The sequence below is a fragment of the Dromaius novaehollandiae genome, chromosome 3, assembly GCF_036370855.1.
Source record: "Dromaius novaehollandiae isolate bDroNov1 chromosome 3, bDroNov1.hap1, whole genome shotgun sequence".
NCBI classification, from domain to species: domain Eukaryota; kingdom Metazoa; phylum Chordata; class Aves; order Casuariiformes; family Dromaiidae; genus Dromaius; species Dromaius novaehollandiae.
In genome coordinates, this window is record NC_088100.1 from 91,904,108 (window position 1) to 91,931,789 (window position 27,682).

Sequence of the window (27,682 nt, forward strand, 5' to 3'; positions counted from 1 at the left end):
AAGACATGTTGCATCTCATACCTTCAGAAGGACCTGCCAGTCTTAACACTTTCTGCTCATGCTGGTATTAAGTTCACAGATGTTAGGAGAGTATCACCACTTATTCCTTCTGACCCTTGCATGTGTGCAGCTCATGACAACAATACATGGTAGAACAGTTCAAAAAAAGATTGTGAGGCCATGCACTTGTGTGAGGACTCTAGTGAGTACTTGAAACTATCACAGTCAGTAGGGTGCAGGTTCCCTCCTCTTCTGATACGAACACCTCTTTCTGCCTCTGCTCTACCCACTGTTCAGTCCTGCACAGCTCAGCTACAGAGTGCGGTAGTGCCCTTCCAAAAGACCAGAAATGTGTTTTGCTGCCTCTGAGAGCAGGGCATCTTAACCCTCTGTGACGACTACACTCTATGTTGTGCAACCTAAATAGTTTGTGAAGTATTTGGGAGGGCTAATATATACAATGGTCACTACAAGCCTTAAAAGTCAGCCTGACCTTTGCTTTCTTGACCAGAGCAAAAGTTGTTGCTGAAACAGAGGACTGGAAAACACAATTTAAGTTGTCCTGTGCAACAATCAATCTTTTTAAAATGTTCACTTAAGAAAGGAAAGAACTTCTTTCTCGATCACACAATGTTTACATACTGGATTCCACTCTGAAATTGATATTTATGGCTACTATGAATCTTTTAAAAGAGAATGGCTTCTAATTGCAATACGGTATGGGACTTTAATAATATAATACTTGCAGAGATTGTAGCCAGCACATTGCAAACGAAGAAATACAAAATGAACCACAACCTGAAAAAAAACATGCTGGTGCCAGCAGTCACAATTTATAGATTGCATACAAAGCAAATGAAGACGTATCTCTTTTTCCTAGGGCATCCTCCTAGCTGGCTATCTGGTTTTCTGATCATTGGCTGTTCATACACAAGTCTACTTTTTTAAGAGTTTGACCTATGCAGGAGAACTGGACAGTTACATAAAATGATACAGTACTTAAATTTATTATATGAAATTGAATTATTTGCATTTCACTTTTACCATATACATTTTTCCTTGATAAATCAATGCCAGGCCCATTTCAGCTGCATTTGTAGAGACACAGTGACATCTAGTGGTTACTAACAAATATAACAGATTGACCCATAATATATTTGGAATACTGGATCAGACCATTAAATTGACTAGCTCATATGCATTTCAGGCTCAGAAAAGTTCAAATTTATGCTATTTATTGAAAGAAATGAAGTCAGTATTCATTTCTATTTTATAAATTTTATTGAAATATCTAAACTAAAATAAAATAGAAATATACAGCAATCACTAATCACACTGAGAAAGATATAAAAAAGTCACAAGTCTCCATATTTTAGGTTTCATTTTGTACTTTCTTCTGGAAAACTTCTGGAACAAAAGAAAGCTCTACCTGTAGAATCTTCCAGCTTCTCACACTAAGATGAACTGCATGTAATGATCTTCAGCTTCCTCACTAAAGAAAATGCTGTTGATTTGAGTACAATTCAGTTAATTCACTGTATTTTCATTTGGCAGAAAACTTCTGCTAAGAACGCCTGTAACCGGAATTCTCTCTCTCTCTCTCTCTCTCTCTCTTTTTTCTTTGGGTTAGGAGATGGGATGTTTTATGTTTGTTTTTTTTCCTCAGGTTTTATATGTAACATTCTGGCTAGCAATTCTGCTCTTAGATTTGATCATGTGTGAGGGCCCCTACATATTTTCAAGAACAAAGCTGATATTGCTCTACCTTTACAGTGCAGATGGAAATTTTATAGTCAATTTTTTGCAGGAGCAAAGTCAGGCTTATAAATGGAAACTCAATGCCAAGTTTAATTAAAAACTAATTGTTGTTGCACCATTTTGACATTAAAAGTTTCCTACTTGAAGTTAAGTGAATTTAATGATCAGCAGAACCAGTGCAACAGTTTAAGGGTGATTATATGCCAAGCATAGGCTAGCATTAGTACACCGTTAAAGATGAGACGGTGTGTGTTCAAGAATCAGAAGTAAAGCAGCAATGAAAACCAGGCTCTACTGAAGTGGCAAGAGAAATTCCCAGAGCCATTAGTGAAGCATACCTGTGCTTCACGCAGGTAAGCAGGTTATACTGCTTCTAAGTGTTGGCCTAGATGTTTCATGTTTTTGCAAATCCACCAACAAAAATCCCTCAAAGACAGGGAAAATACATGCTTTCGAGTCCAGGAATATATTACAACAGTCAAGGTTACAGACTTGTAACTCATTTTCCAAGCCATGGCTTTAATGAAATGCTTGGTTTTATCCTAAAGACTGCAGAAAAACCTCCTAATCATCTTCACTTCTTTTCACATCCTGCTGGAAAAGATTTGCTTCCTACCAGGCATGCAAGTTCACCTTTATCTTCTAATATATATTTTGGGGGACAGAAGTTGTTTAGAGTTTTTTAGGCTTATCTGTGAAATAAATGTGCAGATCTCTTTTAAATCTTCAAACATTGCTGTGGAAAGGGCTGAGCTAAAGACAATGGAGAGAGCTAGAAAGGTGATTCTGGGAAATATCCTAATTACTTATACACTGATAATACATACTACAGCATATGAGGCTTTGGGAAATCTTCAACTTTACCTAAGTTGCCTATGGAACAAATAGAAAGTAACTACCTACTCATTTTAAGACTAGATTTTATTTTCCTTTTTCACAGTGATTTTTGCAGGGAGAAAGGCAATAAGTACTGTGTACGGGGTTTTTTAATGGAAATTAGGGTGCCACTTTCATTTCTCATTTTGTCACACAGGATAACCAGTGGTGGGAGGGCTCATAGAGCCAAAAGCAAGTCTTATATTAGAATATCTGATTGAAAAGTTTCTCTCTTTGTATTTTTCACAAAATTAAAAGAAAGCAGAGCCTGTTCTTTTAAACATTTTTTTTTTTTTGTGAAACAGAAAAGCATAGTGGTGATGATGATGATGTGATTATTGTTTTTATTGAAGTTAAACCTAGGAATTCATTTCATGTACCAGTACCCTATTCTATTAGGCACTATATAAGTATGGAATAAAAAGAAACTTTGTGCATCAAAGCGACTTGATGTGGCCTCTTGTCCTGAACGCATGAGCCCCTCTGTCCTGCACATGGAGACTTCCATGGCTTTGAGGCAACAGCCGGGAGTCTTCCAGTGAGAGGCTTGCCACTGGCAGTGCTGAGCTAGGCGTGCTCTGCCTTCTTACCTTCAAACCTTCAATTGGAAGTTGGAGTAAGCTTGAGTAGAGAACATAAGGGATTGTGAGCACAGCTCCTGAGACACCCTTGCACCAGGAAGAAGTGATAGGCCTAGAAGTAGCAAGGTTTCTGCAAGTGTCTCCAGATCAATGAGATATGTCTCTGAATAGTGGGACATTTATGGGCTGGAAGAGGAACAAACCTTTCCTGTTTCACCTATCGTATTTTGGTAATTTGAAGAAAACTCTTTGAGATTTTACAGGGGCAAATATAGGCTTATTGCCATTTTCTTCTTTCTGGTGGGTGGCACCATTTGATCCAAATCCCAAACTAATTTTTGAACTCCCAGAGTTGAGACAATTTGGACAGATGCAGCTTCCACGGGAGTAACTTGAACATTGCTATTTCCCAGTCAGAATAGGGCTCCATACATTTAATTAAAAATCTCTTTGAATTATAAAAAGAAAAAATGTTGGGGAAAATTCACAGAGAATAAAAGGAAAGAGAACACAAAGGAGTAAAGTTAAAGTATTGCTTCCTCTGTGCGAAGGAATCTCTGCAATTGGAAATAGTCCCAATCTTACTTTCCTTCCACTGGAACCCATTATGCTTGCCGACAACAGAACTAACACAGTGAGGAAGTTAATGCTCTTCTTGCGTGCCAGCCAGTCATTAGAGGCTCACAATAAGGAAGGTGATCAGAGAATACTTGTCACATGCCCAGACTACCCTCATTCAAGGCAACTGCCACCTCAGTGCATCATATGAGGCAGGTCAAGCCTAGGGTGAAGCCAGCTTTCTGTGTAAGAATTTTAATTAGCAATGAGCACAATAAAATACATAAGCTGCTGAAGGTTAACGAGTGCTACTGTTTGAGATTTATGCCCAAATCCATGCTGTGTACTTCCCTTTCCTCACCGCCATAATGGATTAGCAGTATACTGGATAGTAATCTACAAATATTACAATCATCCTTCTAATCTTATTAACAAACCTGTAAGAAGCATTAAGGACACATTTATACTGCTTGTGGGAAAGAGTCCAAATACAACGAACCGAAAGCTGCTTATCTACAAGCAAAAACAGCATTATATGACTCAAGGGGGCCAAGTTAATCAGAGCTATCAAGAGACTAATTCAGATCCAGAGGGCTGGGAAGGCAGATTAAATGATCGTTCATAAATCATTGAAAGCATACACTATACAGTATTGTAACAACAAACAATCATCTTCTGTAGGGCGCAGTTTCCTGCTTTCTATATATCTATGTTTTGACATTTTAGGTATCTCATCAGCATCTTTTCATCCCTAAATCGTGCATGTGTAGCAATAGCATTATAACTTGGCTTGTTCATCATTAGACCTTTAGGCAGGAAGGGGTAGACTGTAAAAATAAATCTAGAATTGTTCATGATTTCAGGCAGCATTACTGTGCTTACTACAAAAACATAAAAAATATAATAAAATACAATCCAAGATGTTGTGGATGAAAACTAGAGAAAGCAACTGAGGAAATGTGAAAAATCAGCAGCTTTATGGAATAGAGGGGAAGGCACTGCCAATTGATTTTTCCCTTTTAAAATACTGTGTAGAACTACTGAAATGTGCGGTCTTAGTGGTCTTTCCTTAACAAGGAAATCAGCGTAGCAGTGTGTAGGCTTGTTCACTGACTCCACTGTGTTTGGAATAACCAGGGTCTTATCCTATTATGTCTTTATTCTAGTAGGATTGAGACTATTCGTAAGCTATGATTACTTCTGATTTCTCTTTAGAACTGTCTTCCAGTGGCTCAGTTACCCATTTTTGAAAGCAGTTAAACCTTTGTTCTTAGACTGCTTGGTTTTTTTCCCCTCTATTTCACCAGCCCTTGCAAAGACTTTTTCATTGCTTACCAGAAGTAAAGGATCCCTCCAAGGACTACAGTTAGTGACACTTGTATCCGATCTCACAGGACATGGAACACTCTCCAGTTCTCTAAACCACATAATCTTCTACATTTCTAGTGCCTGATTTTCCATGGTTCTGCACTGCATATTCATGTACATCAGCACAGAGTGAGTGAGAAAGGCTGCCACTGCAAAGCACTATCTCTGGAAACATGACACCCTGAGATAAAAGACAGCACAACACCTTGGGAAAAAGAGAAATAGGCCTTTAGTTAAAATAATTAAATTATACATGTTTTTGTTATTTTTTTCATAGAAAATGGAAAGGTCTTCAGACTGGAAGAATAAGGCTGAATGGAATGAGGGCCTAAAAACAAGTGAGTGAAGACAGCAGTTCAATATGATAGCACTGTCAAAACAAACTTACACAAATTTGTCCCAAACTATCTGAGAAACATCATTTGTGCATTTTTATGACTTCATGGAAGTCATAAATACTCGGGGTTTTCCTCTTTTCCCCTTTCCCTTCCTCCAATGAAAAGCTCTACACACCTCAATCATAGCCCTAGGGAGGTGACTGCCTCTGTGCTCAGCACAGCCCTTTGTTTTTTGGCACAGCATCAGACATTTGCCCTCACCTCCCTCTTACTTCTGCTCCAGGTCTTATCCAAATATGCCTCCTCTGTAGCTCAGGTTTCCTGCCAGGTCCTCTTATTGCCAGGATGCCAACTGGCAACAAAACTCCAAAACCACCTGCAATGTGAAAGAAGTACTTTCCTGCTCATTCCCATTTCTCAGCATCTTTTCTGGGCTCCTGGTTTACTCTGAGTTTTTCCTTAAGGTTCCTTAATTGCAATTATCCTCAAAAAAGGATCAGCCATCTCCATTCAAGCTCCAAGTCTGAATTTTTACCACCATTTCTCCAAGATCTTGTTCTTACAAGGCAACCTGTTTGGACTACCCATACTTTCTTTTTCAGGTTCAGCAATAGCTATTAACCCTTTTCTGCACTACTTCTTCAAAAAGTGCATATATGCAGGCTAAGGAAAGGGGCTGAGTCAAACATACTTCAAAAACAGACAGTGAAGCAGGTGGAGTAAAGAAGAACACAAGAAATCTCTCACGAATTGAAAGAAGTCAGGGAATCCTATTTCAAGGAAATTTTTTGGTAACAAAGGGCATGCCTCTCTGGGAGTGCTGAAAGACTAGCCTAGGTGTATGCATTAATTCATTCATTAATATAGACCTTCAACAACATAACAAATTTGCAGCCTGTGAACAGGCAGTTTCAGTTTCTAAGGAAGAGGCTTATATTTAAAAAATTCAGTAAATATCCCCATTAAATTCAATATGAACTTTTTCTATAGAAGTGACCTAATTCAGTGTTCAGCTCACCCACAACTCACTCATTGTAACAGGTCTTAGGATGTGTTTCACAGTCTGAACTTACATTACCTGATCACAAAAGATTTTCATTCTTTTAGAATCTTTTATCAAATTTGGGTTCCCCTCTTTGTGTTTTATCTTTCTAAAATTTCTGAGTATTCACTATCTAATTCTCTCTAATGAAACAATCCAGACCACAAAAACAGAATTAGTTTGCTTTAATACAGAATTATAAAATTGTATTAAAAATTAGTGTCAGGTTTTTTGTGTTTTCTTCTACAATAATTTAACTCTTGGCTAAAAGACAAAAATGTAAACACTAATACTTAAAATAACCTTGCATATTATGAAAGAGAAAAGGGTTTTGTTTCTCAAGTGACTTAACCAAAAGATTGCAGCTTCTGAACCTTTGTTCAGAATCATGTAAATCATCATTCTTGAGGCTTCTTGTTCAACCTTTTTGGAGACAATAGTGTTCACTTCTTCACAAGACAGTATGTTGCTAACCAAAAGATCATCCACTATTTGCTTGATAGTGACCATTCCCATTCTTTGAATGAGATGTACTCTGTAGCTTTTTATAAATTCCACTGAAAAAAAAGAATTCAATTTCTTAAAACATATCTAGCTCAGAGTAGCTGCCACAGAAACTGCCCTTCAGTATTCAGCCTTCTTCTGTAACATAAGTGCTTTGGGAGTACAAATGTCAAACAGGCTTTTCTTTTTTGTTTAAAGAAATAATTAAAATAAATTGCTGCAAATTCCCCACTGCCAAAGGCATCTAGAGATTCTTAGAGACAAACTCTTACAGTAAAATGAAGTTAAAACATCTCTGAAAAATTCTTTACAAATATTAAAGAAGTAAGGGAGTAGCAAGAAAGAAAAACATTTACTGACATCAGTTTGCTATCAAATTAAAAAGACTCTCAATAAGCAGCAAATTATCCTAGTGCTTGTCAAAAGATGACAATGTATGATCTGCAGGTTCCTTCTCTGCAAGTTTACATCTTATGCAATTACTTAATATCCTCTTTGCAGAAATATGTTGTGCAGTATCTTGCCATTGCCAGAAATATGTGGAAATATATCACTGTTCCTTGATCTAAAGCAACTTGCCATTCATAACTATTTGGAATTTTAGGATATAGCAGTTATCAAAAACCTAACCTTCAGTCCAGAGTTAATGGTCAAGTTAATAAATACTTATACTTCCCTGCCAGTAGAAATAAATGCTTCTACAGGGCATATACATCATTCACTCTTTAACGGTTCCATAAAAAAATGATACCTTCAGTTCAGGAGTGAGAGGTTCACTGCAGGATATATATGCTATAGCATGGAGTCCTGCTGTTCCAAGAAGATAGGACTTGGGGCTTTTATCACAGATTACTACTGTACTACTGTACAGTACTACTATACTACCAACTCAAGCAAATAAATATACTTGGACAGGCCCAGAGAGAGGACCTAACAATCCTAGATGCAAATGTAAAAGCCATTGCATAGTGGATGATTTATGCCATTAGCATAAAGATTAGCCTAAACTGGTATTTCTCTGAGATATTAGAAATACAACTCCTCAGCAACTCTGCCTGCTTCTTCTATCACAGCAGTTGGTTTCAGACTTCCCCCAAGAAAGCAGAACAAGATTCTGAACATCGATGCCTCTGATTTCCTTTTCATGCTGTAAATATTGCAAAATGTTCCAGTAAATTCACCTGCTACATGATTCTGTAATTCTGCAATTTAAATTAAACAGGAACCATTGATAAAATAACCATTTGCAGTTAGACTACATTTGTGGCTATCTTACAAGGCATTTGTACACAGCACAGCTTCCTACAGCCTTTTCAAATACTACCAACACACAACTTGTGTTTTTCCTGTGTCTGATTGCTATACAGTCAACCAGAGCTCAAGCAAATAATTGCCCTATAGCTAGTAGGTGTGAAGCTGGTACTTGTAAACAGTTAAGATACTGCTGGTTATGGTGGTTGTGTGTGAAGAGTTACAAGACAATTTAAACCCCAGCAAACAGACTCTGGCAACTAACAGTCGTTCGCAACATTTGCACCTGCATTCTGGGCCTTAATCAACGAATGTCATTTCTAAAGTGCACAGAAAGGGCAAATGCATAAAATGGTGAGAAATCTAGTAGCCAGCAACAGGCTGAAAGAAGTTCCTTAACTAATACTGTCATGGAACACTTTTTTCAGAATCCCACCCAGAACTGAAATCCGGGGCAAGGTCTGGTTTGGCAAAGGCAGTGCTAGAGTGCCCTCGGGTGGCACAGCCCAGGCAGGGGCCAACAGATGGCTCATTTGTAGAAAGTCTGAAGGGGAAAGCAAGGGGCTGGAGAGGCCCTCCAGGAGACTGGGCAGGGTAGTGTGTAGTTTCTGTGTACCATTGTACTCACTCAGAAAAGCTGAAATTGCTTAAGAGAAACTAGGGGAGAGGATGCCTCAGCCTTTCAAAATGAATCATCAGTGACTCTAGTGTCTCCTTACCTATCAGCTTAAACTGGGACAGCCCCTGTGGATCGTCTATTTTGGGGTTCTAACATAGCAGACAGGAGCTACTAAAGGACAGTCAGGACCACCCATCTCATCGGTCATTTAGTGGGTACAACGAGGACATAAGCTATGACACAGGTACTTGGTAATGTTAGATTGATTGTTAGGGATTGTTACTAAATGTTACTGTATTTCCATTCTCTCCTCCTCCCTTCCCTTCCTCCCACTCAACTATATAAAATACAAGTTAAACCCACGTGTTTAATTGGTTGCAAGTAGGAAAATACACTCAGGATTTCATGTGGGTGTTTAGTGTTATTTCAGTGCTTCAGTGAAGACCCTAGTAAGCTAAATATTGCCTAATTTAATAAGTAAAAGGTCTAATCATTGAACCCATCAAGAGAGAGACCCTGGTTCCTGGTTCTTCAAAGTATAGACCACATACAGAGCTATAGTGCTTGTCCTCTTGTTATACCAGGGATTGGCAACAGCATCTCAGTCATATTATTTAAAAACTTCTTTAGTACTACATAGGACTCTTTGCAGGACAGTATGTTTGGTGATGCTTTGCAGCCTTTTGCAGAGTTGCTACTAGCAAGCCCTGGTAGAGGAGTTACTTTGGATGCAGTAGCTTACACTGTTGTAAAAGTTTTTAGATCTTATTCCATTCTATCTATTAAAAAACTGTGAGCCAAAAAGACAATTTTCCTGGAGTATATGTAGTGTGTTGTATTCTATGTCAGATTGGTCACTATGCCAGATTTCCTCATAGACAAAGGAATTACAGGATAGCAGTCTAGAAACCTTGGAACAGTAGGTCTGAGAGAATAGTCTGTTGGGATATTAGGTTGAACTGACCCTTGTGGAGCCCTGATTTGGTAGGACTACCAAAGGCACCATTAATACAGAAGGGCCTGCCATAGCACCAAACATATGAAAGCTGCATGCAGGTGTTGAGAGGGAGAAAAGCTGTAAGAATTGGAGGAGGGGAGAAAGGATGCAGGATAACAAAACAGATTTAGGACTGCATGTAGAAAAAAATAAGCAAATGGTTTGCAGATGACCATGATGATATGGGGAGGTGGAGCCATATTAACTGTCAATGGATAGATGGAGGCATATCCTTTTTGATCAATCAAAAGGAAGGATTCATATTTTCATATCCATAGCGGAAGGAAAGTATTTGGGATATTGGTTTTCCTCAACGGTCAAAGAAAAATAAAAAACCCAAAGTTATTTTTGAAAGGTTATTTGTCAGCAAATCTTTTGATATATGATTTTTGGTCTGGTGCTCGTTTATCTTACCAACTTATTACAGAGGTCACCTGCAAATCTTGGAGCAGAGCAGCTTAAACAGCACAGGGCACTAGCCAGGGGCATGCATGAGCAGGACTGAGGACTGAGCTCTGGGGTGCAGCCCCAAACTCCCAGTCTCCCATTCCCATCACTGCGGCTTTGCACTACGAAGGGCCCAGAGGACTCCAGCTCTGTTTCCTACGTGTGCCTTGCCGGGGCGGGCTCAGGACCTGCCCGCATGGGGACGGCTACTAACGGCGCCGGGGACAACCGTATAACCAGCAGGCAGTACTGCCTGGGAGGGGGAAGGACGGCCGTTGCGCTTGTTCATGTGGGGGGCCGAGGGGCTGCGGCCGCCCCCGGTTACGGCGGGAGGGTGCGCACTCGTCCCACGCATGGGGGAGCCGCGGGGACGGCCGCAGCCGTTGGCCGGCCGCAGCCGTTGGCCGGCCGATGACGTAGCAGCCGGCCGCGCGCAGGGCGACGGCTGGAACCAAACCGAGCCATGCGTGCAGGGCGGGAGGGGCGGGACGGCGTAACCACAGAGCCTGTGTGTCTCCGCCCTCCCCACCTCCCTCCGCCGGATTGCGCCTCGTCCAATCAGGAGGGGGCTTATACTGGAGTCGAAGTGACCTCACTCCCTGGGACGTAGCTGGGGAGCCGGTCAGAAGTGGCCCTGTAGTAGCCAATCGCGGCGCGCGTTGCAAGCAGCCAATCGGGGGGTGGTGTCGGTTGTTGTTGCCCTGCTAGGCGGCTGCGCGGTGTGAGCTGGGTCGTTGCTGTCGCCGAGGGAGGGACGTGGGGAGGCTCTAGGCCGTGGTGCCGCTTGCCTCCCGCCGCCCCCACTGCCCCGCGGCTCTGCAGCGGGCGGGGAGATGCAGCCCCCGGGCCCTCAGCAGCCGCCGCTCTATGCGCCCAGCAACGGGGACTTCACCTTCGTCTCCTCGGCCGATGCCGAAGGTGAGCGCGGGGCCGCGCTCGCCCCCCCGGAAGAGGGGCCCGGCCTGTCGCCGGGGGTAGGCGGGAGGCTCCCGCGCCGCTGATGCAAGAGGTGCCCTCGTTTCCTTCCCCCCTCCCCACTTCCGAGGTTGGTGGCGTGGCTGGGGGCGGAGCAGGGTCAAGCACCGCCGTGGCTGGGTCGCACCAGCCCCCGGCCCGGGCCACGGGGGCTCCGCTGCCCCGGGAGCGGTGGGTAACGCGAGGGCGGGCTGCGGCTTTATCTGCGTGGCAGAGCCGGCCCTGGTGCTTGCTTTCTCTGCTTCTCTGAATGCCGTAATTGGGGTTGTGCCAGGCGTCCTGACATGTCAAGTGCTGTCATGGGCTGCTTCTCTTTGCCAAGTTGCTGGAAGTGTGATTTGGTATCTATTAATGATTGCACTGTAAGCTTGCCTGCGATGTACTGCTGTTCCAAAGTGTCTGTGCCATGTCTTCTTACAGCTCAGTAATGATGGGAAAAGGAGCACTGTGTAGTTTAGGGGGTGAAGTGTGGCCTGCTGCCTGACTGCTGCACAAATTGTTGTTGTCTGCTGTTGTCCAGGAAGATCTGCTTCAACACTGTGAAAACATAAAAAAGCCATCATCTTACTATTTTTTTTGATAGATAATGATCTTTTGTGCTCTGCATGTTTAAATAATCACCTTTTCACCTTGTATGTTTATTTAGTTACAACTTTTTTTAGTTGTGAATAGGAGTAGGAAACCATTTAAATCCTGACTTATGTGCCCCACCCTGGAAAAGCGTAATTGAGGTGGAAGACTTCTGCAGAATGCCTAACTCTTTAGTAGTGGACTAGTATGCCATGTCAAAGGAACTGCAAAGTTCACTAAAGAACAATCTGGAGCAGGTTTTTTTTCCTTTTTCTTTCACCTTGGTCTGGAAAAGAATCTATGTACCTCTACATGAAAACTCTGAAACCTAGCTGAAAATATTTGCTGAACAACATTAATAGCATGCTGGACCCATGCCTCCTTTCTAGTAGGATGTGCTGGATTGGACTTGGCTTTGTATTCTTCATGAGCACAAGGTGTGATCTCAGGCCTGCTCAAATGTACTGCTCTTTGCAAAGTGCTGTATGGGCCTACTCCAAGAAACAAGAACATAAGCAAAGCTAAACATCTTAATATTTTTAAATAAAAACATTACATGCCTCACTGTTTCTCTTAATTTCAGAAATCTTGATCCATACAAAGAATGAAAGCATAAGCTATTTTATCATCTTTCATTTCTCTGAGAGGTAGGGAGTGTTTGTGGGGGGGGGGGTAAATGGTGAAGAGGTGTCTTCAGTTAAGTGGACAGACAAGAAAACAGCCTATTCTTTAAATCATATTTCTTACATTGCTCTTTCAAATTTAGGAGAAAAGACTGTCCTGAAAGGTAGTTTTCTGGAATGCACAGTTGAGGTGAGGCATATGAGAGACCTCAGTACTGCTTATACAGTGTTCTGCCTCAGACAGCAGCAACGAAAGCATCTTAACTCTCACTATAGCAAGCATCAGAACCATGAATTCTTGGCAGGTTCTTTAGCGCTTGATTAGTCTGTTGTTACCAGTTTCATACCAGTCAATGGAAGAGGGGTGGCAGATGTGTTTCTTGGTTTCTGCAGCTTTATGCCCCACCTGAGAAGCAGCCTTGCAAAACATTACCTAGAGTTAAGATCACATTTATGGGCTTCATGATTAAAAACTGTGCTATTAGGTATTCATCAGTCATCAGCTGCTAGGAGGAGTCTTAGTAAGTAAGGCTGTGTAGAAGTCTTCCTGCCTTAAGGTGGATTGCCACTCATGGCTGAGAAAGAAGAAATAGATGGCTGGCAGGATTATTACAGATGTTGGTTTTGATGGCCACAGCTGTGCACAAAGAATGGCAAGAAACCTCTCCTTGCTTAGGCAACAATGTAACACTGCTTTGCAAATACTTAGGAAAAAGGTCCTAGTGATACTAGAAAACTCGTGAGGCTTTCTCCATAATGAAGTTCAGCCATGAAAAATACATTTTCTTTTTTCTGCTCTGTAAACAGCAGCAGGCTTGCGTGTGATCAGAGCAGTGCACTTGCTCTTTGCTCATGCAAGTTTCAGCACAATCCCTTCCTGAAGCTACTGAGATCTCTATGAGGATCCTGTGCAGATGGTGTTCTCAGAAACAAAGCAGTGGATCTTTAACTTGCATGATTATGAAGTTGTTGAAAGCATTTATAGGGAAGCTTAAATTTAAGCTTGAGTATCTTAGCAAGCTGATTTGGGAAGGAGACTTCTGTTAAATTAATTGTGATACTGTGTGTTAAGTGAATGCTTCAGGCATGCTGACTGAAGACCATAAAAGAGTTGTTATATGAATTTTGATTCTATAAAATTACTTTGCATTTTGATAGAAAATATCTCAAGTCTAATCTACGATACACCCTGATTTGCCTCTATGAGTATGTGTTGCAGAAGTTTTTTCAGAAGTACTTGCTATAGGCTAGATGATTTGGGAAATTAGTATCTAGGAACTTTTTTTTGTTTTTTAAAAACTTACAGAAATAAAAAAGACTTTCTTTGGTGAAACAAAACGAGTTGGATGAGTACACAGGCTTTGCCTATCAGAATATATTTGTAGCAAGATCTGTACAAAAATTTTACTGTTTTTTTTGAGGTTTTTAGCAAGTAATGAAATTCGTAAGTTCTTGAAAGAATGACTGTTCTCCTCTTTTAGGCCCATTCTTTTTTTTTCATTTTTTCAAGCTACTTGTATTTTAAGTTACTATTGTGTGTTTTTCAACTGTGTATAACTCTGAATACAATATATGAATAACACTAATGAAAATTATTGATGACTTTTTCTGTGATATATACGTACAACCAGAATATATTTGAATTGCTCTTTTTTATTTGTTTTGTTTTGGTTAGTACTATGGCAGTGCAAAATTGTAGTATGTTAAGGAGGACCCCTTGCATCTTTCCTTACTGGCTGGAGAAAAGCGGAGCCTAAGGATCTCTGATAGTAATTTTTTTTTTTAACACTTTGACCTGTATTAAAGACAGGCTACAAATAAAAATATACAGATGTTTTCCTTTCATGAGGAAGAGCATGTGCAAGAACACTAACTGAAGCCTGTCCTATTGTACCATAACACTGTGTCACCAAAACAACAGAGTTAGTCTGGAAGCTAAAACTTGTTAATTTGAGATATAAAACAATGTAGTTGCTATTGCATTAACACTGAAAGAACCCTTTCAATTTATGTACATCTTGGGGTATAATTTTATTCTATAATTTTGACTATTTCATGGTGATGACCAGCACACGTAGCTTTGTATGTCTGTTGTTCATCTTCCAATAATTTTGAAATCAAATGGCTTTTGGCAAGGCATAAAAAAGTATATCTTTCTCTTCCTTTTTCCCTAAGATCTTAGTGGCTCCATAACAACTCCAGATGTTAAGCTAAATCTTGGAGGAGGAGGAGAATTCATCAAAGAATCTACTGCAACTACATTCCTGAGACAGAGAGGGTATGGCTGGCTTCTGGAAGTAGAAGATGATGACCCAGAAGATAACAAGCCACTCCTGTATGTTATAATTATTTTTGGTTATCCATCTTTATTAGCTGTTTAGGAAAAACAAACAGCTCCTCAACTCTTAAACTGTCCCACGCTCTCTTGCTGCAACTAGAATTCTGTTTGACGAAGGACTTGAGGAATAAGTCTGCTTTCTGGTGCAGGAATGAAAATGTTTTTCATTATGGATTTTATTTTTAGTGTAAAAGAGAGGCTTGTTACTCACCATGGGGAAGGAATGAAAACGGAGGAAATAACCTCCAGATTTTATTAATCTAAGCATAAAAATTTAGACTAATTTATTTTCTGCTTTTATCTGTTGATCTTGTGGTTTAAAAGTTAGATTGTATTTTTTCTATCTTTTGTGCTGATGGTATGAGTTTCTTAGTGCTGTTAGGGAATCGGAGGTTAAGACACTTGTGGAAACTTGTGTTAATTGAATCAATGTTAAACAAATTCTGTAAGTTGCTGTGTTGAATTGTGAATCATCATAATCATTACAACAGGATTGTAAGAAGTTAGGGGCTGCAAACTTTATAGTCTTTAATGCTATATTATAAAGTTGTATCAGAAGGGTTAGTGTTTAAAGACAAAAATGACTGTAACGTTGAAAATCTCTGCTTCCCTTGTTCACAGGAACGTGGTTGGGGGAAAAAAGTTTATATCTTAGGGTTTCTACACTGCAAAGGAGGCAGGCTGGGTTTTAGTCCTTGTTCTGTAGCTAAGCGACTTAGTTCTCAGAGTCTCCATATTTTGCTTTGTTAATTAAAGAGAATGATGCCTTAAAAAGTACTCTGAAGTGTTCAAATGAAAGTGCTGGTAGAGAGCAAATGTTTGGAGAGCTTAATACTGAAACTGCTACTTGAAAAGTGCTACAACTTAGGATGTGCAGAAGTAGCACCTGTGTGAGTAAGTCTATTGCGTACATACGTAACTTTTAATTAACAAATAGAATGGTATATTGGGGTGACAACATACCAGTTCCCTCTTTTATGTAGCGTTGTATACCACAACACCACGTTTGTGATTCAAAGGCAGTTAAGTCCTAAGCTGCTGATTGTTGGAAGCAAGGAGGACATGATAGGGAAAGGATAATTTTATAGGGAATAGGATGAATATAATCTTCCTAATAGAGAGAACCTTTATTTGACTTTATGTAGCAGTTCTTACTCAGTTCTGACTTTTCCCAGGGTGTGTGTTGTAACAAAGGCTTGTAATCTGAATGCTTCTACAATTTTAAAGAACAGCTAGCAGCTAAGAAAAGTTCACCAATGTGATGTTGTCTTTGAAAGCATTTTGTTCAATAGAGTGAGATTTTTCTTCTTTATTGAGCAACCTTGCTTATGACATTTTTCTCCTGTAACAGCTGCCATGCCTTCTTAAGTGAGGTAACTGTAAGCTTCATGGGAAAGACAGTTTATTCATGTGAGAAACTATCAGAAGCCCTAGGCAATGACAAAAAACTAATCCCAGAAAGGAAAACACTGTTACACAGCTTTCAGAGTGAAATACAAAAGCACTGCTTACTGACTGTTTAGATGGATGGAGGAAGAATAGATGCTTTTAGTGTACTCCTTAGATTCAGGAATGTATTAACTTTCTTTTTTTTTTTTGTTATTTAGGAACAGGCTAGTAATAGCAATCCAGAAATAGCTTCAGTAATAGCATAAATGCTTCCAGAGACTCAACAAGCAGTATTTCATTTTTGAAAGAGAAATTGCAATGAATCATGTTTTTACTGCATTTATTTCTTGCTTGAACTTTTCTGAGAAGAACTCATAAATCAGTCTAGTACAGAACTTTCATAAACAGACTTCAAGTATACAGTTCCAGTTTTCCAGCTGTGTTAGAGATGTTCCTAAATGTAGAGCAGAAGGATATCTGCCAGAAATCTCTTGCAGCTCTTCAGAGCTTCTCAGTCATTACTGCATAGGGAAAACTGTAATTTAGAGTTCTGTCTTAGTGTTCTGCAGATACAACTGCTTCTTTAACTGATGTAAGTTAGTGGAATTGGCTGTTATTTGGAAAGTCTGCTTCCTTCCTCTTATGCTAGGACAGTAGGGGCAAGAGTTTCACCAGTTAAGAGTCTCCTATGTGGGAAGAAGCTTTTGGTCAATTTGTAGCTGCCTGTGGATAGTTTGTAGCCAAAGACTGGAAAAGGCAATTAAAGAGGTGCAACATCTGCTGTTAAACTTACTGCTGGTTTAATCAGCTTTTATTTATTCTTATCCATACTGGAAACAAGCCAGTAACTAAACACTTGACGTAAACTGGTGTGGTGAAAACTGCTGTTGTTGAAGCAAGTGAAACCTCATCTTAATTAAAAAATTGTTTTGTCCTGGTGAAACGTATTTTGGATGTTTTAGGTTTACTGAATGAAAGGGTATTCTTTCTTGTAGAATTTGAAATGTGTTTCCGTAACAAGTATGCTCATGGCATGCTGTTGAACACAGGAATACACCTAGACATCCTACTTGAATGTATTTATATGTCTTTGACTCATGAACATTTACAATGGTATGAATGTACCATGTATGTTCCTGCATGTCAGAAAATGGATCTACTTTCTTAATATAGACTGTTAGGATGTGCTGTGGATATTTTCAATTCTCAGCCATAGAATTTATTTTGGTATAATTAAGTATATCTATCTGTGGCGTGAAGGTTACTGAATGAGTGATAAGGGTAAGGTGTTGCTATATCTTAGAAGAACTGTTCCTTTACCGGTGATGGCGTCAGAAAGCCTTACTGTGTTCTACAAACCTGCTGCTTGCCCCTAAACATGTGTTTTTATGATCTGTTTCATTACTGTGGTGTATAGTAATGCTCCCTTGCTTTACAATTTCAGGGAAGAACTGGACATTGATCTGAAGGACATTTACTACAAAATTCGATGTGTGTTGATGCCTATGCCATCTCTTGGGTTTAATAGGCAGGTAGTGAGAGACAATCCAGATTTTTGGGGTCCTCTGGCAGTTGTCCTCTTCTTCTCAATGATTTCGCTATATGGACAATTCAAGGTAAGCCTTCTACCTAAAAAGAAATATAAATTAAATCTGGGGAGATGACTGCTAAATAATTTGCATTTTTACATAAATAGAAAGTCCTTTCTTCACATACTAATGTAGGATATTCCAAATACATTTCTTACTGCTGTCTTTCTGGATATTAACTTAAACTGTATTAAATTGCCCGTGGATAAAGTTAATCATGACAAAATGTCAGATTTTTTTTAGAGTAAAACAAAGGAAAGAGGTGTTTGCTGGAGGAAATGGATTGATACTAATATAATTATAGTCATATTAGTGAATCTTGCCATTTTAATTGTGACTTTTTTTTAAACTTGCTTTTTTATTACTAAAAATTTTACCAAAGAACATTTGTGTGGATGCCATGAATTTTAATTTCCTGACAAATAAAGCCATTTGTCTAACTCATGCTGTATCACAACTGTTATCTAGTACGTTTTATCTTCATTAGTGCTTTGTCCTCCTTTGTCCTCCCTATTCAATTACAATCAAATAACTTTCCTCCGTCAATAGAATATTTCCATAATTCCTTTTATCTCTAGGGTGAATAACTAGTTAGAGGCATTGTGCAGATTTAATTGGCCTTCATAAACAGTTAGGTGTTTTTTTTTTTTTAATTTACATTTGCATTGAAACAGAGAAGTAATATTATGGTCACAGTTTGGATGTGACCCTAGGTCATCTTTTGGCAATAGTTAATTGCATCTTGCTTCATAAATCTTATGATGATATATATAGTTTTAAATACAGCATAGCATAACAATAAGTCATATGTAAAGTAACAGAATATGCTTATGCTAAAATTTTTGTGAATGGTGAGATAAAATCATTCAGTTTGTGACTTCTGGCTACCATATGGTGTACCAAATGCTGACTAAGAATTCACTCAAATATCTTGTTTCTATTAGACTTAAAATGAGTAGACTAAAACACTGTATTATTCAGGTCTTCTGAGTGGACCATTTAGCTGTCTCCTGGGCAAAGCATGGACAATTCCTTGATCCTGTGATGGATCAAGCATACATGACTGGTAGATCTAATGTGGATTTATCTTACAGGGGCAAGAGTACTGTATATGTGTGAGGAGGGAGTAGTGAAAGCTGGTAGCTAGCAACAAGATGAATGACAGCAGCTTGACTAGATAAACTGAATGGCGGGCTGTGTGCAGGCGAGAGATGAGCATTCCTGCTGTAACACATTAATTTGGTTCTCTTCTTTTACGTAGTAGAGGAAGGCAGGATGTAAAAGGAGGCCATGCCCTATTTTCACAAATAGCATAAAGCTTTTATGTTTATTTTTTTTGAAATAGTGCTGTGATTTTGACTGTAAAGAACATCATCCCCTATTAGATTCTTCTGTGAATCTAGAACTCTTAGTTAAGCTAGAAAGTTGAACTTTCTAATCTTCATTTTAAGTGCAGCCATTGTACACTTAGGAATCCAAAGACTTGACTGAGGTTGTTGTTTCTCTCTGCAAAAGTTGTTTCAAAAGGGAGAGCACCACTTCTGATCTCCCAGTGGCTCAAAGCCAAGAAGAGTTAAGTTACTTTGAAGGTTCTGTTAAACCAAGGAATGATTTTAAGATTTCTTATTCTGTTTAAGAACAGAGCAATGAAAAAATAAAGGAAAAATAAGTACTGACTTTGGCTCAGGAGTCTGAGGTTGTTTCTTAAATTGTCATCAAGTTGTTGTGTGAGTTAAAGTCCGATCTCCACTTTTGAGCATTCTTTGTTCGAGTGAAGAATAAAATACTATCTCTAAGATGAAAAAAGCAGAATTCCAAATCTTTTTATTGGTTTGGGTTGTCCTTTAAAACCTGTCTGAGCCCACCTTTTTGGAGTAGGCAGCATGATGCTGGCTTCTGTTTAGCGGAATGAAACATGTTATTTTTTCCATGCTATAAAATCTAAGTCTCAGCTGAGCTTTGAATTAGCGAAGATTTAACTGGGGTGATCTTAGCCTTTTTGATTAACTAACCTCTGTCTTCTGTGATACAGTACTACAATACTGATTAAACACTAATATTTTTTTCCTCTGAGCATTTCTTGTTCACCAAACTTATAATTAATGTGATTCTATAAATGTAATTTCTGAATTTTATTCTTGATCTCCACTGTAATACAGAGTAAAACTGTATATATTTGCTGCAATTCTGAATTCATTTTTGCATAATAAAATTCTTGACTGCAGTGAAAATTATTAATATTAATGAATTGTTCTTTATCTTTTAAGGTTGTTTCTTGGATTATAACTATTTGGATATTTGGATCCTTGACAATTTTTTTATTGGCCAGGGTTCTTGGAGGAGAAGTAAGTAACTATATGTGGAAATGAAGGAGGGAGAGGTAGTTAAAAAGTCTCATGGCTACTTTTTTCAGCAGTGATTGGGTTGCCTTGGTGCCTGGCTTTAGACATTGTAACCAGTTAAGAACAGAGAACTTGGATGCTGCTATAATACCTATGTTCTAGGATCTTTGCCTCCAAAGTAGAATCTAACATACAGAGGTGGACAACTACTCTTTCTGTACAGTGCATAGGGAGTGCTGGATGTGATAAACAATATGGAAATTCTTACACGGAGTCCCAGAAATTCTGACAAGTGCCTGTGATCCAGAGCTGAATTCCTCTCCAGAGAAGTGCCTTGAAGTTTTATATCATTGAGCTCAATCGGACCCTTTCTCCTTGCCTACGCAGCCCTTCCCCCACTTCCCTTTTTTTTGGTGGGGCTGATATTAGCACTGATGTGATAGTCTTTTGGGTAGAGCACCTACCAGCATTTGTTCTCCTCCTTGGACTGATGCAATGTAAACCCACTACAGAATGAAACTCGGTCCATGTTCTTCAACTGTGAAACCAAATGCAGTTCTGGCCTACATGCCTCCCTCCAGCTACTTGCATCAGCACAGCTGCAGGGTTGGAATAGCTGTTTGAGCTGTATCTATAAATTGAGTCACCAAGTGATTCAGGTATAAACAACAGAAAATGGCTTACAGCTAGACCCACAAACAGCTACAGGGGTGCAGTCAGTAGGGTAGAAACTTCTTAAGTTGCCTCTGCAGCTTAAAAAAATGCACTGAACTGTGTTTTGAAGAACTAAATATTGAGCGATATTTTTGTTTGTACTGTACATTTTGCATCAATGAAGAACTAGTGTTGCAGACTTCCTACATTGTTTACATTTAGTCTGGTTTTTTTTAGATTTTCCTTGTGATTATATTTGCTAGTGACTTTTTTGTGAAAACTGCTCTGAAAAAAAAGGTTTCATAAATGTGATTGCATTGGATTTCCATATACCAGCATAATCCAGATGCCCTTAAATCAATCTGTTTTGTTGCGCAACATGTGAGATACTGAGAGTATAAAAACTGTGGAGAAAGAGAGGGATCATTTTGGATCTGCACAGCTTACTGTGAAGGATCTGCTGCCACAGGTGATTGCTTGAAAGACAGTCACTTCTCTGACCACTGTTTTTCGTAACTTAAATCCAAGGAGCCTAGCAGGGCCAAATAACAAGCTCCTTCAGCTGATATTTCATGAATACCCAGCACATTGTTAGTATGGCTGTTTGATTCTGTCATAACAAAATCAAATTGTGTTTGGTGACAAAGATTAGTACTACAAAGCCTGTTGTTATGTGCTTGAAAATTTCAGGTGGCTTATGGCCAAGTTCTTGGTGTGATAGGATATTCCCTACTTCCCCTCATTGTCATAGCACCTGTACTTCTGGTGGTTGGATCATTTGAAGTTGTTTCCACACTAATAAAGGTAAGTTCAGTAACATCTACTGAGAATTTGTAATTATTTTTAAGTCACTATCCTAACACTTCAAGTATTAATCTGTTCAGGACAATATAACAATCTGTCAGAATATTCATAAATATAACTTGAACTCCTGTGATCCTTTTAGCTAGCATGATGGATAACACTGAGAAGCAGATTCTGTTTTAAATATTTCTTCTGAATACTTTACTTAGGATATACGGTCTTGTTGCTATAAAAATATCTGTTGTTAATCAGGTTAGTTTCTACTTAAGTGTTTTGCTGTGTTATAGTAGTTGCATTAAAAATAAATAGGATTATCATTTGTAGAAGAGGATGTATATTTAAACATCAAAATGAAGAGTCTGGAAGTAAGCTCTTCTACCCATTCCCCTATCATCCAGTTTATTTTTAGTTATTGCAGCATGAATATGCCATTAGTCATTGTTCTGAGACTTTCCCATAATGGTAACAGGATAAAGCTCTCAACATGCTTTTCTGAGAAGGTAGGTATTGTTCTGTTTTTGCAGATGTGGAATGTAAAGCACAAAGGAAGAATAACTTTCTTGATATCATCTGCGGTTGGACATCTTTTATGGAACTAGCAATGTTCCCTGAGACATCTTGGAGCTACGTAAAGTTCATTGAACACTTCCAATATTTCATACAAGCTTTTATGTAGGCCTTGAAATTATTGTTGAATTTTTGGAAAGGTTGACTGAGAAAATTCTCTTACTAGCTATCCAGTGAACTTTTGGGGTTCTTGTTCTGTTGATTTGATTAATTTCTTTACTGTTGGCTTGCCAGTAAATAATGTAATTGAAGTACAATTTAGGTGTATGTAAAATAAGAATAAGAAAATTAGTGTGTTTGTGATTTGATAACTTGTAACTACTATTAAGTGCTAAAGTCAGAAAGCAGATTACTAACTTGGCACTTAACTAATGCATAACTTAAATATAGGTTAAGGAAATTTCAATCACATGATTATTGCTATCAGTCTTGCATTAAATTCAGGGCAAATCTGTGCAAGGTTCTTATCTTTGATTTATTAGTGTGAAAAAGCAGGTTAAGCCCCATACAGCCAAACTACTTTTCCTGTGATAAGTATTACTTCTGTCTTGGCTTGGGACCTCTGTACTTGGGGAAATATTTTGCAGCCCTAAAGTTGTGGAACTTATAGTGAAATTCCAGTCAGTTCTTTTCCAGATGCAATCAGTAAAACCTCTCAGGTACGGTACTTTAATTGTTTTTATTGGTGCAGTTTTACTAACGTGTTTTAGGGAATCTGGTGATAATCTTGATTCTCCTTCCTGTCTGTCTCTGTGGTCCCAGTTTAGGGAGCAAAAGCAGAAATATGCAATCATATGCAGTTAATTTTTTTTTTTTTTTTTTTAACAATGCCAATTGAGGTTTTATAGGTCTCTCTAAAGTTCTAACCACATTAAATCAAAATGTTTAAGCAATTCCATTTACTCTGATTCTCAGTTGTTTGGGCTTTCTTTGTTATTAATAATAGCTAAAAATTTCTGCTCATTTTTGTTACTTCATGCATAAAACTACTAACTTATTTAAATACAAATTATTTTAAATTGCATAGATTTGATAATCAAGGTATTAGAAAAGGTAAAATTATCTTGCAAAGATCACAGTTGTACATGAGTATCTTCTTTGCCAATGTAAAATCACTCAGGTACTAGCTTTTCTGAAATAACTCTGCAGTAGTTGCCTGTGTAGATTAAAAACATGCACAGAAAACCATCCTTCAAGGGACTTGAGCTCCTCTGACAAAACTGTGGAAAGTTCTTTGCTCAGGTCTTAGTATGTCTGCCTTTTACTGAACAGATCCTTGGACCTGCTGTTCATAGATTATGATCCTTTTGCATACCGTTCAGTTTTAAGTATTTTTACTGTTTCTGTTAATATTCAAGTTGCTACTAGAGGATAGTAGATGTCCGATTACTTTTTGCTATAACCTTGTCTGAAGTTTGAGTCAAGTTCTCTGGTCTCAAGACATTTAAATCATATGTGTGCTAACTTCATATAACATACTGGATATTCATAGGTAATGTTACTTTCTACGAGTCTTTTAAATTGGTTCTTTCTTGATTTAGCAAGTGAGATTTTTACATCCAAAGCAGGAGAATTCAGACTCAAGGAGATTTGGTTTCCCCGAGTGGGTCATGTATTAGAATACGCGATAAGGGCATGGAGGTTTCATGGGTAATACAGACTGTATTTTTCGAGGCTTCTCACTGCATCTGAAAGGAACAGGAATGTGTGTTTCAGATACCTTGAGGTGGGGGCACCATAGTTAAAGCTTTTGAGCCAAACTAATCCTGATGTAGAAAGTAGTAATTTAACCCTCTAGTATAAATCATAGGAGGAGGTGGAGGAGTCAAGTATACTGATTGTTTTGTTTAAAGCAAAATTGTGTATATATTTGAGGTGGAGAAAGTGAGGAGTTAAAAGCTGAAGGCAGTTAGGGCAGATTGAAAAGCTGTTCATTCAATGAAGTTTCAGTCCATCTGTGTATGTAAGCTTACAGCTTGCTGTACGGTATCTGCATGTTTTAGGTTTGCGTGAACTTACTCTAGATCCTTAGCTGCCTGCTTTAGTAGAAATGTTGCCTCAAATCAAAATAATATGCCTATTTGTCAAATGCTTCTCTAAAGTTATATGCATAATGTCTTCTTTTTTTAAAATTTTCTTCCAGAAATTGTAGGCTTCTTTTTAATTGTATTGAGAGAATTACTTTTTTTTTTTTTTAAATGTTGGTAGCTGGAGATACTTTCTTGTAATGACAGCTAACATTGTTTATCTTCTCTTTTTCAGTTGTTCGGTGTATTTTGGGCTGCATACAGTGCTGCATCATTACTAGTTGGAGAAGAATTCAAGACCAAGAAACCCCTTCTAATTTATCCAATCTTTTTACTGTACATTTATTTTTTGTCTTTGTACACCGGGGTGTAATCTAGTTTAAGAATGTGGCCAGAAACCATATTTTAATCACTTGCAGACTGATAATGCATAAGACTAAGAAGGCTGGAGATAGTACAAGTGACTGTTTTGTATCCAGTTGTCAAGATGTTTTAAGATCGAAAAGCATATTTGTGTATATTATTTAATGAAGCAATTGTAGCTATATAGATTTGTATCAAAGTTCTAGGTTTGTTTAAGACTCTCTTCAGATTTTAATGAACAAAATACAAGAACCTTGTGTTTTATAACAAAGTGTAGCAAAAATACAGCTTGATACCTGTGCCAAAAGCACTAGGACCAGATTACTATATTTGAGGAGAAAAATGAGAAGTTAACTCTAACAATCTCAAAGTGCAATTTTTCTTTTGAGCTTAAACACAGCTGGCTTTTTTGGCACAGCAAATTCTGTAGATAATAATATATATTTATGAAACAGTCCTGATTGTTCACAGAATAGTCTGTATAATCAAGACATGAAGATACTGCTTTTAATTTAGTGCCTCAATTATTTTGATTTGGCTATTGAGTTTTTATAAATTCCAATTTGTTTTGAAAAAATGTATATACTGTGTATTTTGTATCTATGGCTTGCGTATAGCGTAAATACTCCTTGGTTAAGGATGTATATTGGGTTTTTAAAAACTAAAAATACAAGTATTTGAAGTCTTCATTTACTATTTCTGACCAAAGGAGCAAGGCATTTACTGCGTGACATAATTCTTTAAATTGCTTATTTACAGAATCAAATTATTTTAGTTTGAATTTAGAGAGAAACAGGCAAACAACTTTGTCAACTATAGTGCTGGCTTAATGTTGGAAAAGAAAGATTCTATCAAATTTGTGAGATCTTTAAACAATATTATTTTATGATCACAAAATAAAAAAAATGCTTCCCTAACTATGTTTTATAACACCTTGTTCTGTTTTGTGTTTAATAGCATGGTATTTAACATGCATCTATTGTTTTCCAAATACTGTGTATCCATTGTAAAGCAAAATAAAAAAAATTTGTAAGACCTGATTCTCCCCCCATTAAATAGGGCAGAATTATACCCTTAGTAACAATTACAGTTGCACTAACTTTGTCTATCCAAGGATTATGTAATAATGTGATGACATGTTAAATATTTCCTGTGTACTGTGTTGATTGCTTATGTAATGATCCTTATGGTAATGTTTCTTCACAAAGAAACTCCACTGAAGTTCACTTTGCATGGCACTAACTTTACTTAGTCATTTGCAAGTAATCTGCGTAACTTGCGTCCTCCTTAAAAAGAAAGCATTCCTGCTATCCTTAGTTTGCTATGTTGGAAATAAAAACGTCAACCATGACAAGGTAATACAACTTTGATCCATGATGGACAAATTTCTGCATCAGAACTGTAATTTCACAGCTTTTTAAGACTGCGTAAGTTGACATTTTAGTAATTCATTTTTATCTGTCATTGCTGATGGTAAATATACATTTAAATTCAACTCTACCACAAACCTTTAGCTTCTTCAGCCTGTTGCTCTGGCTGATGCTCCTATTGTCTTTAAACTTCTAGCCTACTGTGGAAGTTCTGGTGAAGGAACTGTGGAATTACACTAAACCAGTTATACTGGCAACTCACTGAAACCTAACTCATTAGAATTTTGACTATTATCTTATGTCATAAGAAGTGAGAGTAAAAATGAAATACCTATCTGGAAGTGTTTTGAGAGTATTCATGCCACATTAAGAAATGCACGTTAGCAGGGTATAAGAAAAAGTGCATGTTAACAGTATAATTCTGTTTTGACATTGGAACCTTGTATAATATGGTCTGTTTTTCATGGCTCTATTTGTGTGGTTTTCAGGATTATCAAACTAGTGTTTGAAAACTAAAACCAAGCCATGAGAATTCACGTGTACCTACATCAAATCTTAAGAGCAAGCACACATAACGAGGTTACTAGGCTGTCAGAGAGCTTGAAGTGAAAGCTTAAAAGCTTAGTTCCTCTTTGCATAGTTATTCAGTAGACATTCATAGTGGATCTGTGCATTTGAAATGACTAGGAATATTGCCCAAGAGGTGCAGAAGTGTTCTACTTGATCTCCTGCTGTATTCTCATCACATTTCTCCAAGCATCTTAGTTTCCTCTGTACTAACATTCTGTGACAACTCGAGTTGCAACTTTACCTGTTCTTTTCTTCGAATTTGGCATGTGTGTAATATGCAATGTAGATATGCGCTTAACATAGTATGTATTTTATACACAGTTGCAGATTTGCACCTTTTAATTTCAAAGTATCTTTAGGTTCACCTTTTGCATATGCTGTGCAAAGAAACACAAACAGCTCTCAGATGGTTCTGATAGTTTATTATAACTTTGCATTCAGTGAACTCATATTTTTAGATCAGGTATGTGTGTAAATACAAGATGTATTTTATAAAAAGTTTTGAATTAAACTTGTTTACAGAATGTATAAAGCTTATTTATATTTACTGAATTAACACACATATATATTCCTATATCTGTCATCAATTTCATGCTCTGAGGCTGTAAATAAATTTTGGGGATAATAAGTGTACAACTTCTCTTTGTCATGCATGGCAACTTATGTGTCTGGCAAAAAGTTCATTTTCCAAGCTGAAACACCTCAGCCCCAGATAGACACATACAATACCTTTAGAAGGAGACATTCTTCTTGAATGATCTTCTGTATATAGCAGATAGATAGTATTACTTTTCTTCTTCCCCTCTTTTGCCAATCAGGCAAACATTCTACTGTTTATGAGAAAAACTATACCTACTTCAAAACTATGCAGTTTGCTTTGAATTGGGGACAACATACAACTTGACTTCTGCTTTGAGTGTTGTTACTGCCCATACCAGTCTTCAGTGTTTCACAGGAGTAGTGGAGGTAGCTTAAAAGGTACTTACTTTGCTTTCAGGATGATTTTCATTACCCTGTCTCACACACACGTACTTTTTTTTTTTTTAAACACATGAATGATTTTCTTAAATCATTTTCCTGCTACAGAAACCTGTGCTAATTTGGGTCCTATATAAAAAAAAAAAAAAACACCACTCTTCTGTAGAAGGCTGCATTATATTTG

At 38.1% G+C, this 27,682-nt stretch overlaps 1 protein-coding gene across 2 annotated transcripts; it reads left to right on the plus strand.

Moving 5' to 3' along the window:
• Window positions 1-10,985: 10,985 nt before the first annotated feature.
• On the plus strand, window positions 10,986-27,156 carry YIPF4 (Yip1 domain family member 4). 2 transcript variants are annotated; one of them, XM_064509463.1, is made up of 7 exons: window positions 10,986-11,257; window positions 14,683-14,842; window positions 17,679-17,850; window positions 20,091-20,168; window positions 21,510-21,623; window positions 22,148-22,251; window positions 24,453-24,591. In XM_064509463.1, the coding sequence occupies exons 1-6, from the start codon at window positions 11,173-11,175 to the stop codon at window positions 22,220-22,222; spliced, it is 684 nt and encodes a 227-aa protein (XP_064365533.1). In that variant the 5' UTR covers window positions 10,986-11,172; the 3' UTR covers window positions 22,223-22,251; window positions 24,453-24,591. The 2 variants fall into 2 exon arrangements, with proteins under 2 accessions (XP_064365533.1, XP_025978764.1); XM_026122979.2 differs by lacking the exon at window positions 22,148-22,251 and having other exon boundaries at window positions 10,989-11,257; window positions 24,453-27,156.
• Window positions 27,157-27,682: the final 526 nt, after the last annotated feature.

Excerpts from the sequence above, each read along its gene's own strand:
- YIPF4 (XM_026122979.2), top strand. The coding sequence starts at position 11,173 with ATGCAGCCCCCGGGCCCTCAGCAGCCGCCGCTCTATGCGCCCAGCAAC. Across the intron at positions 14,843-17,678 it reads GAAGATAACAAGCCACTCCT|GGAAGAACTGGACATTGATC; the intron begins GTATGTTATAAT and ends TTACAATTTCAG. Across the intron at positions 21,624-24,452 it reads TTGTTTCCACACTAATAAAG|TTGTTCGGTGTATTTTGGGC; the intron begins GTAAGTTCAGTA and ends TCTCTTTTTCAG.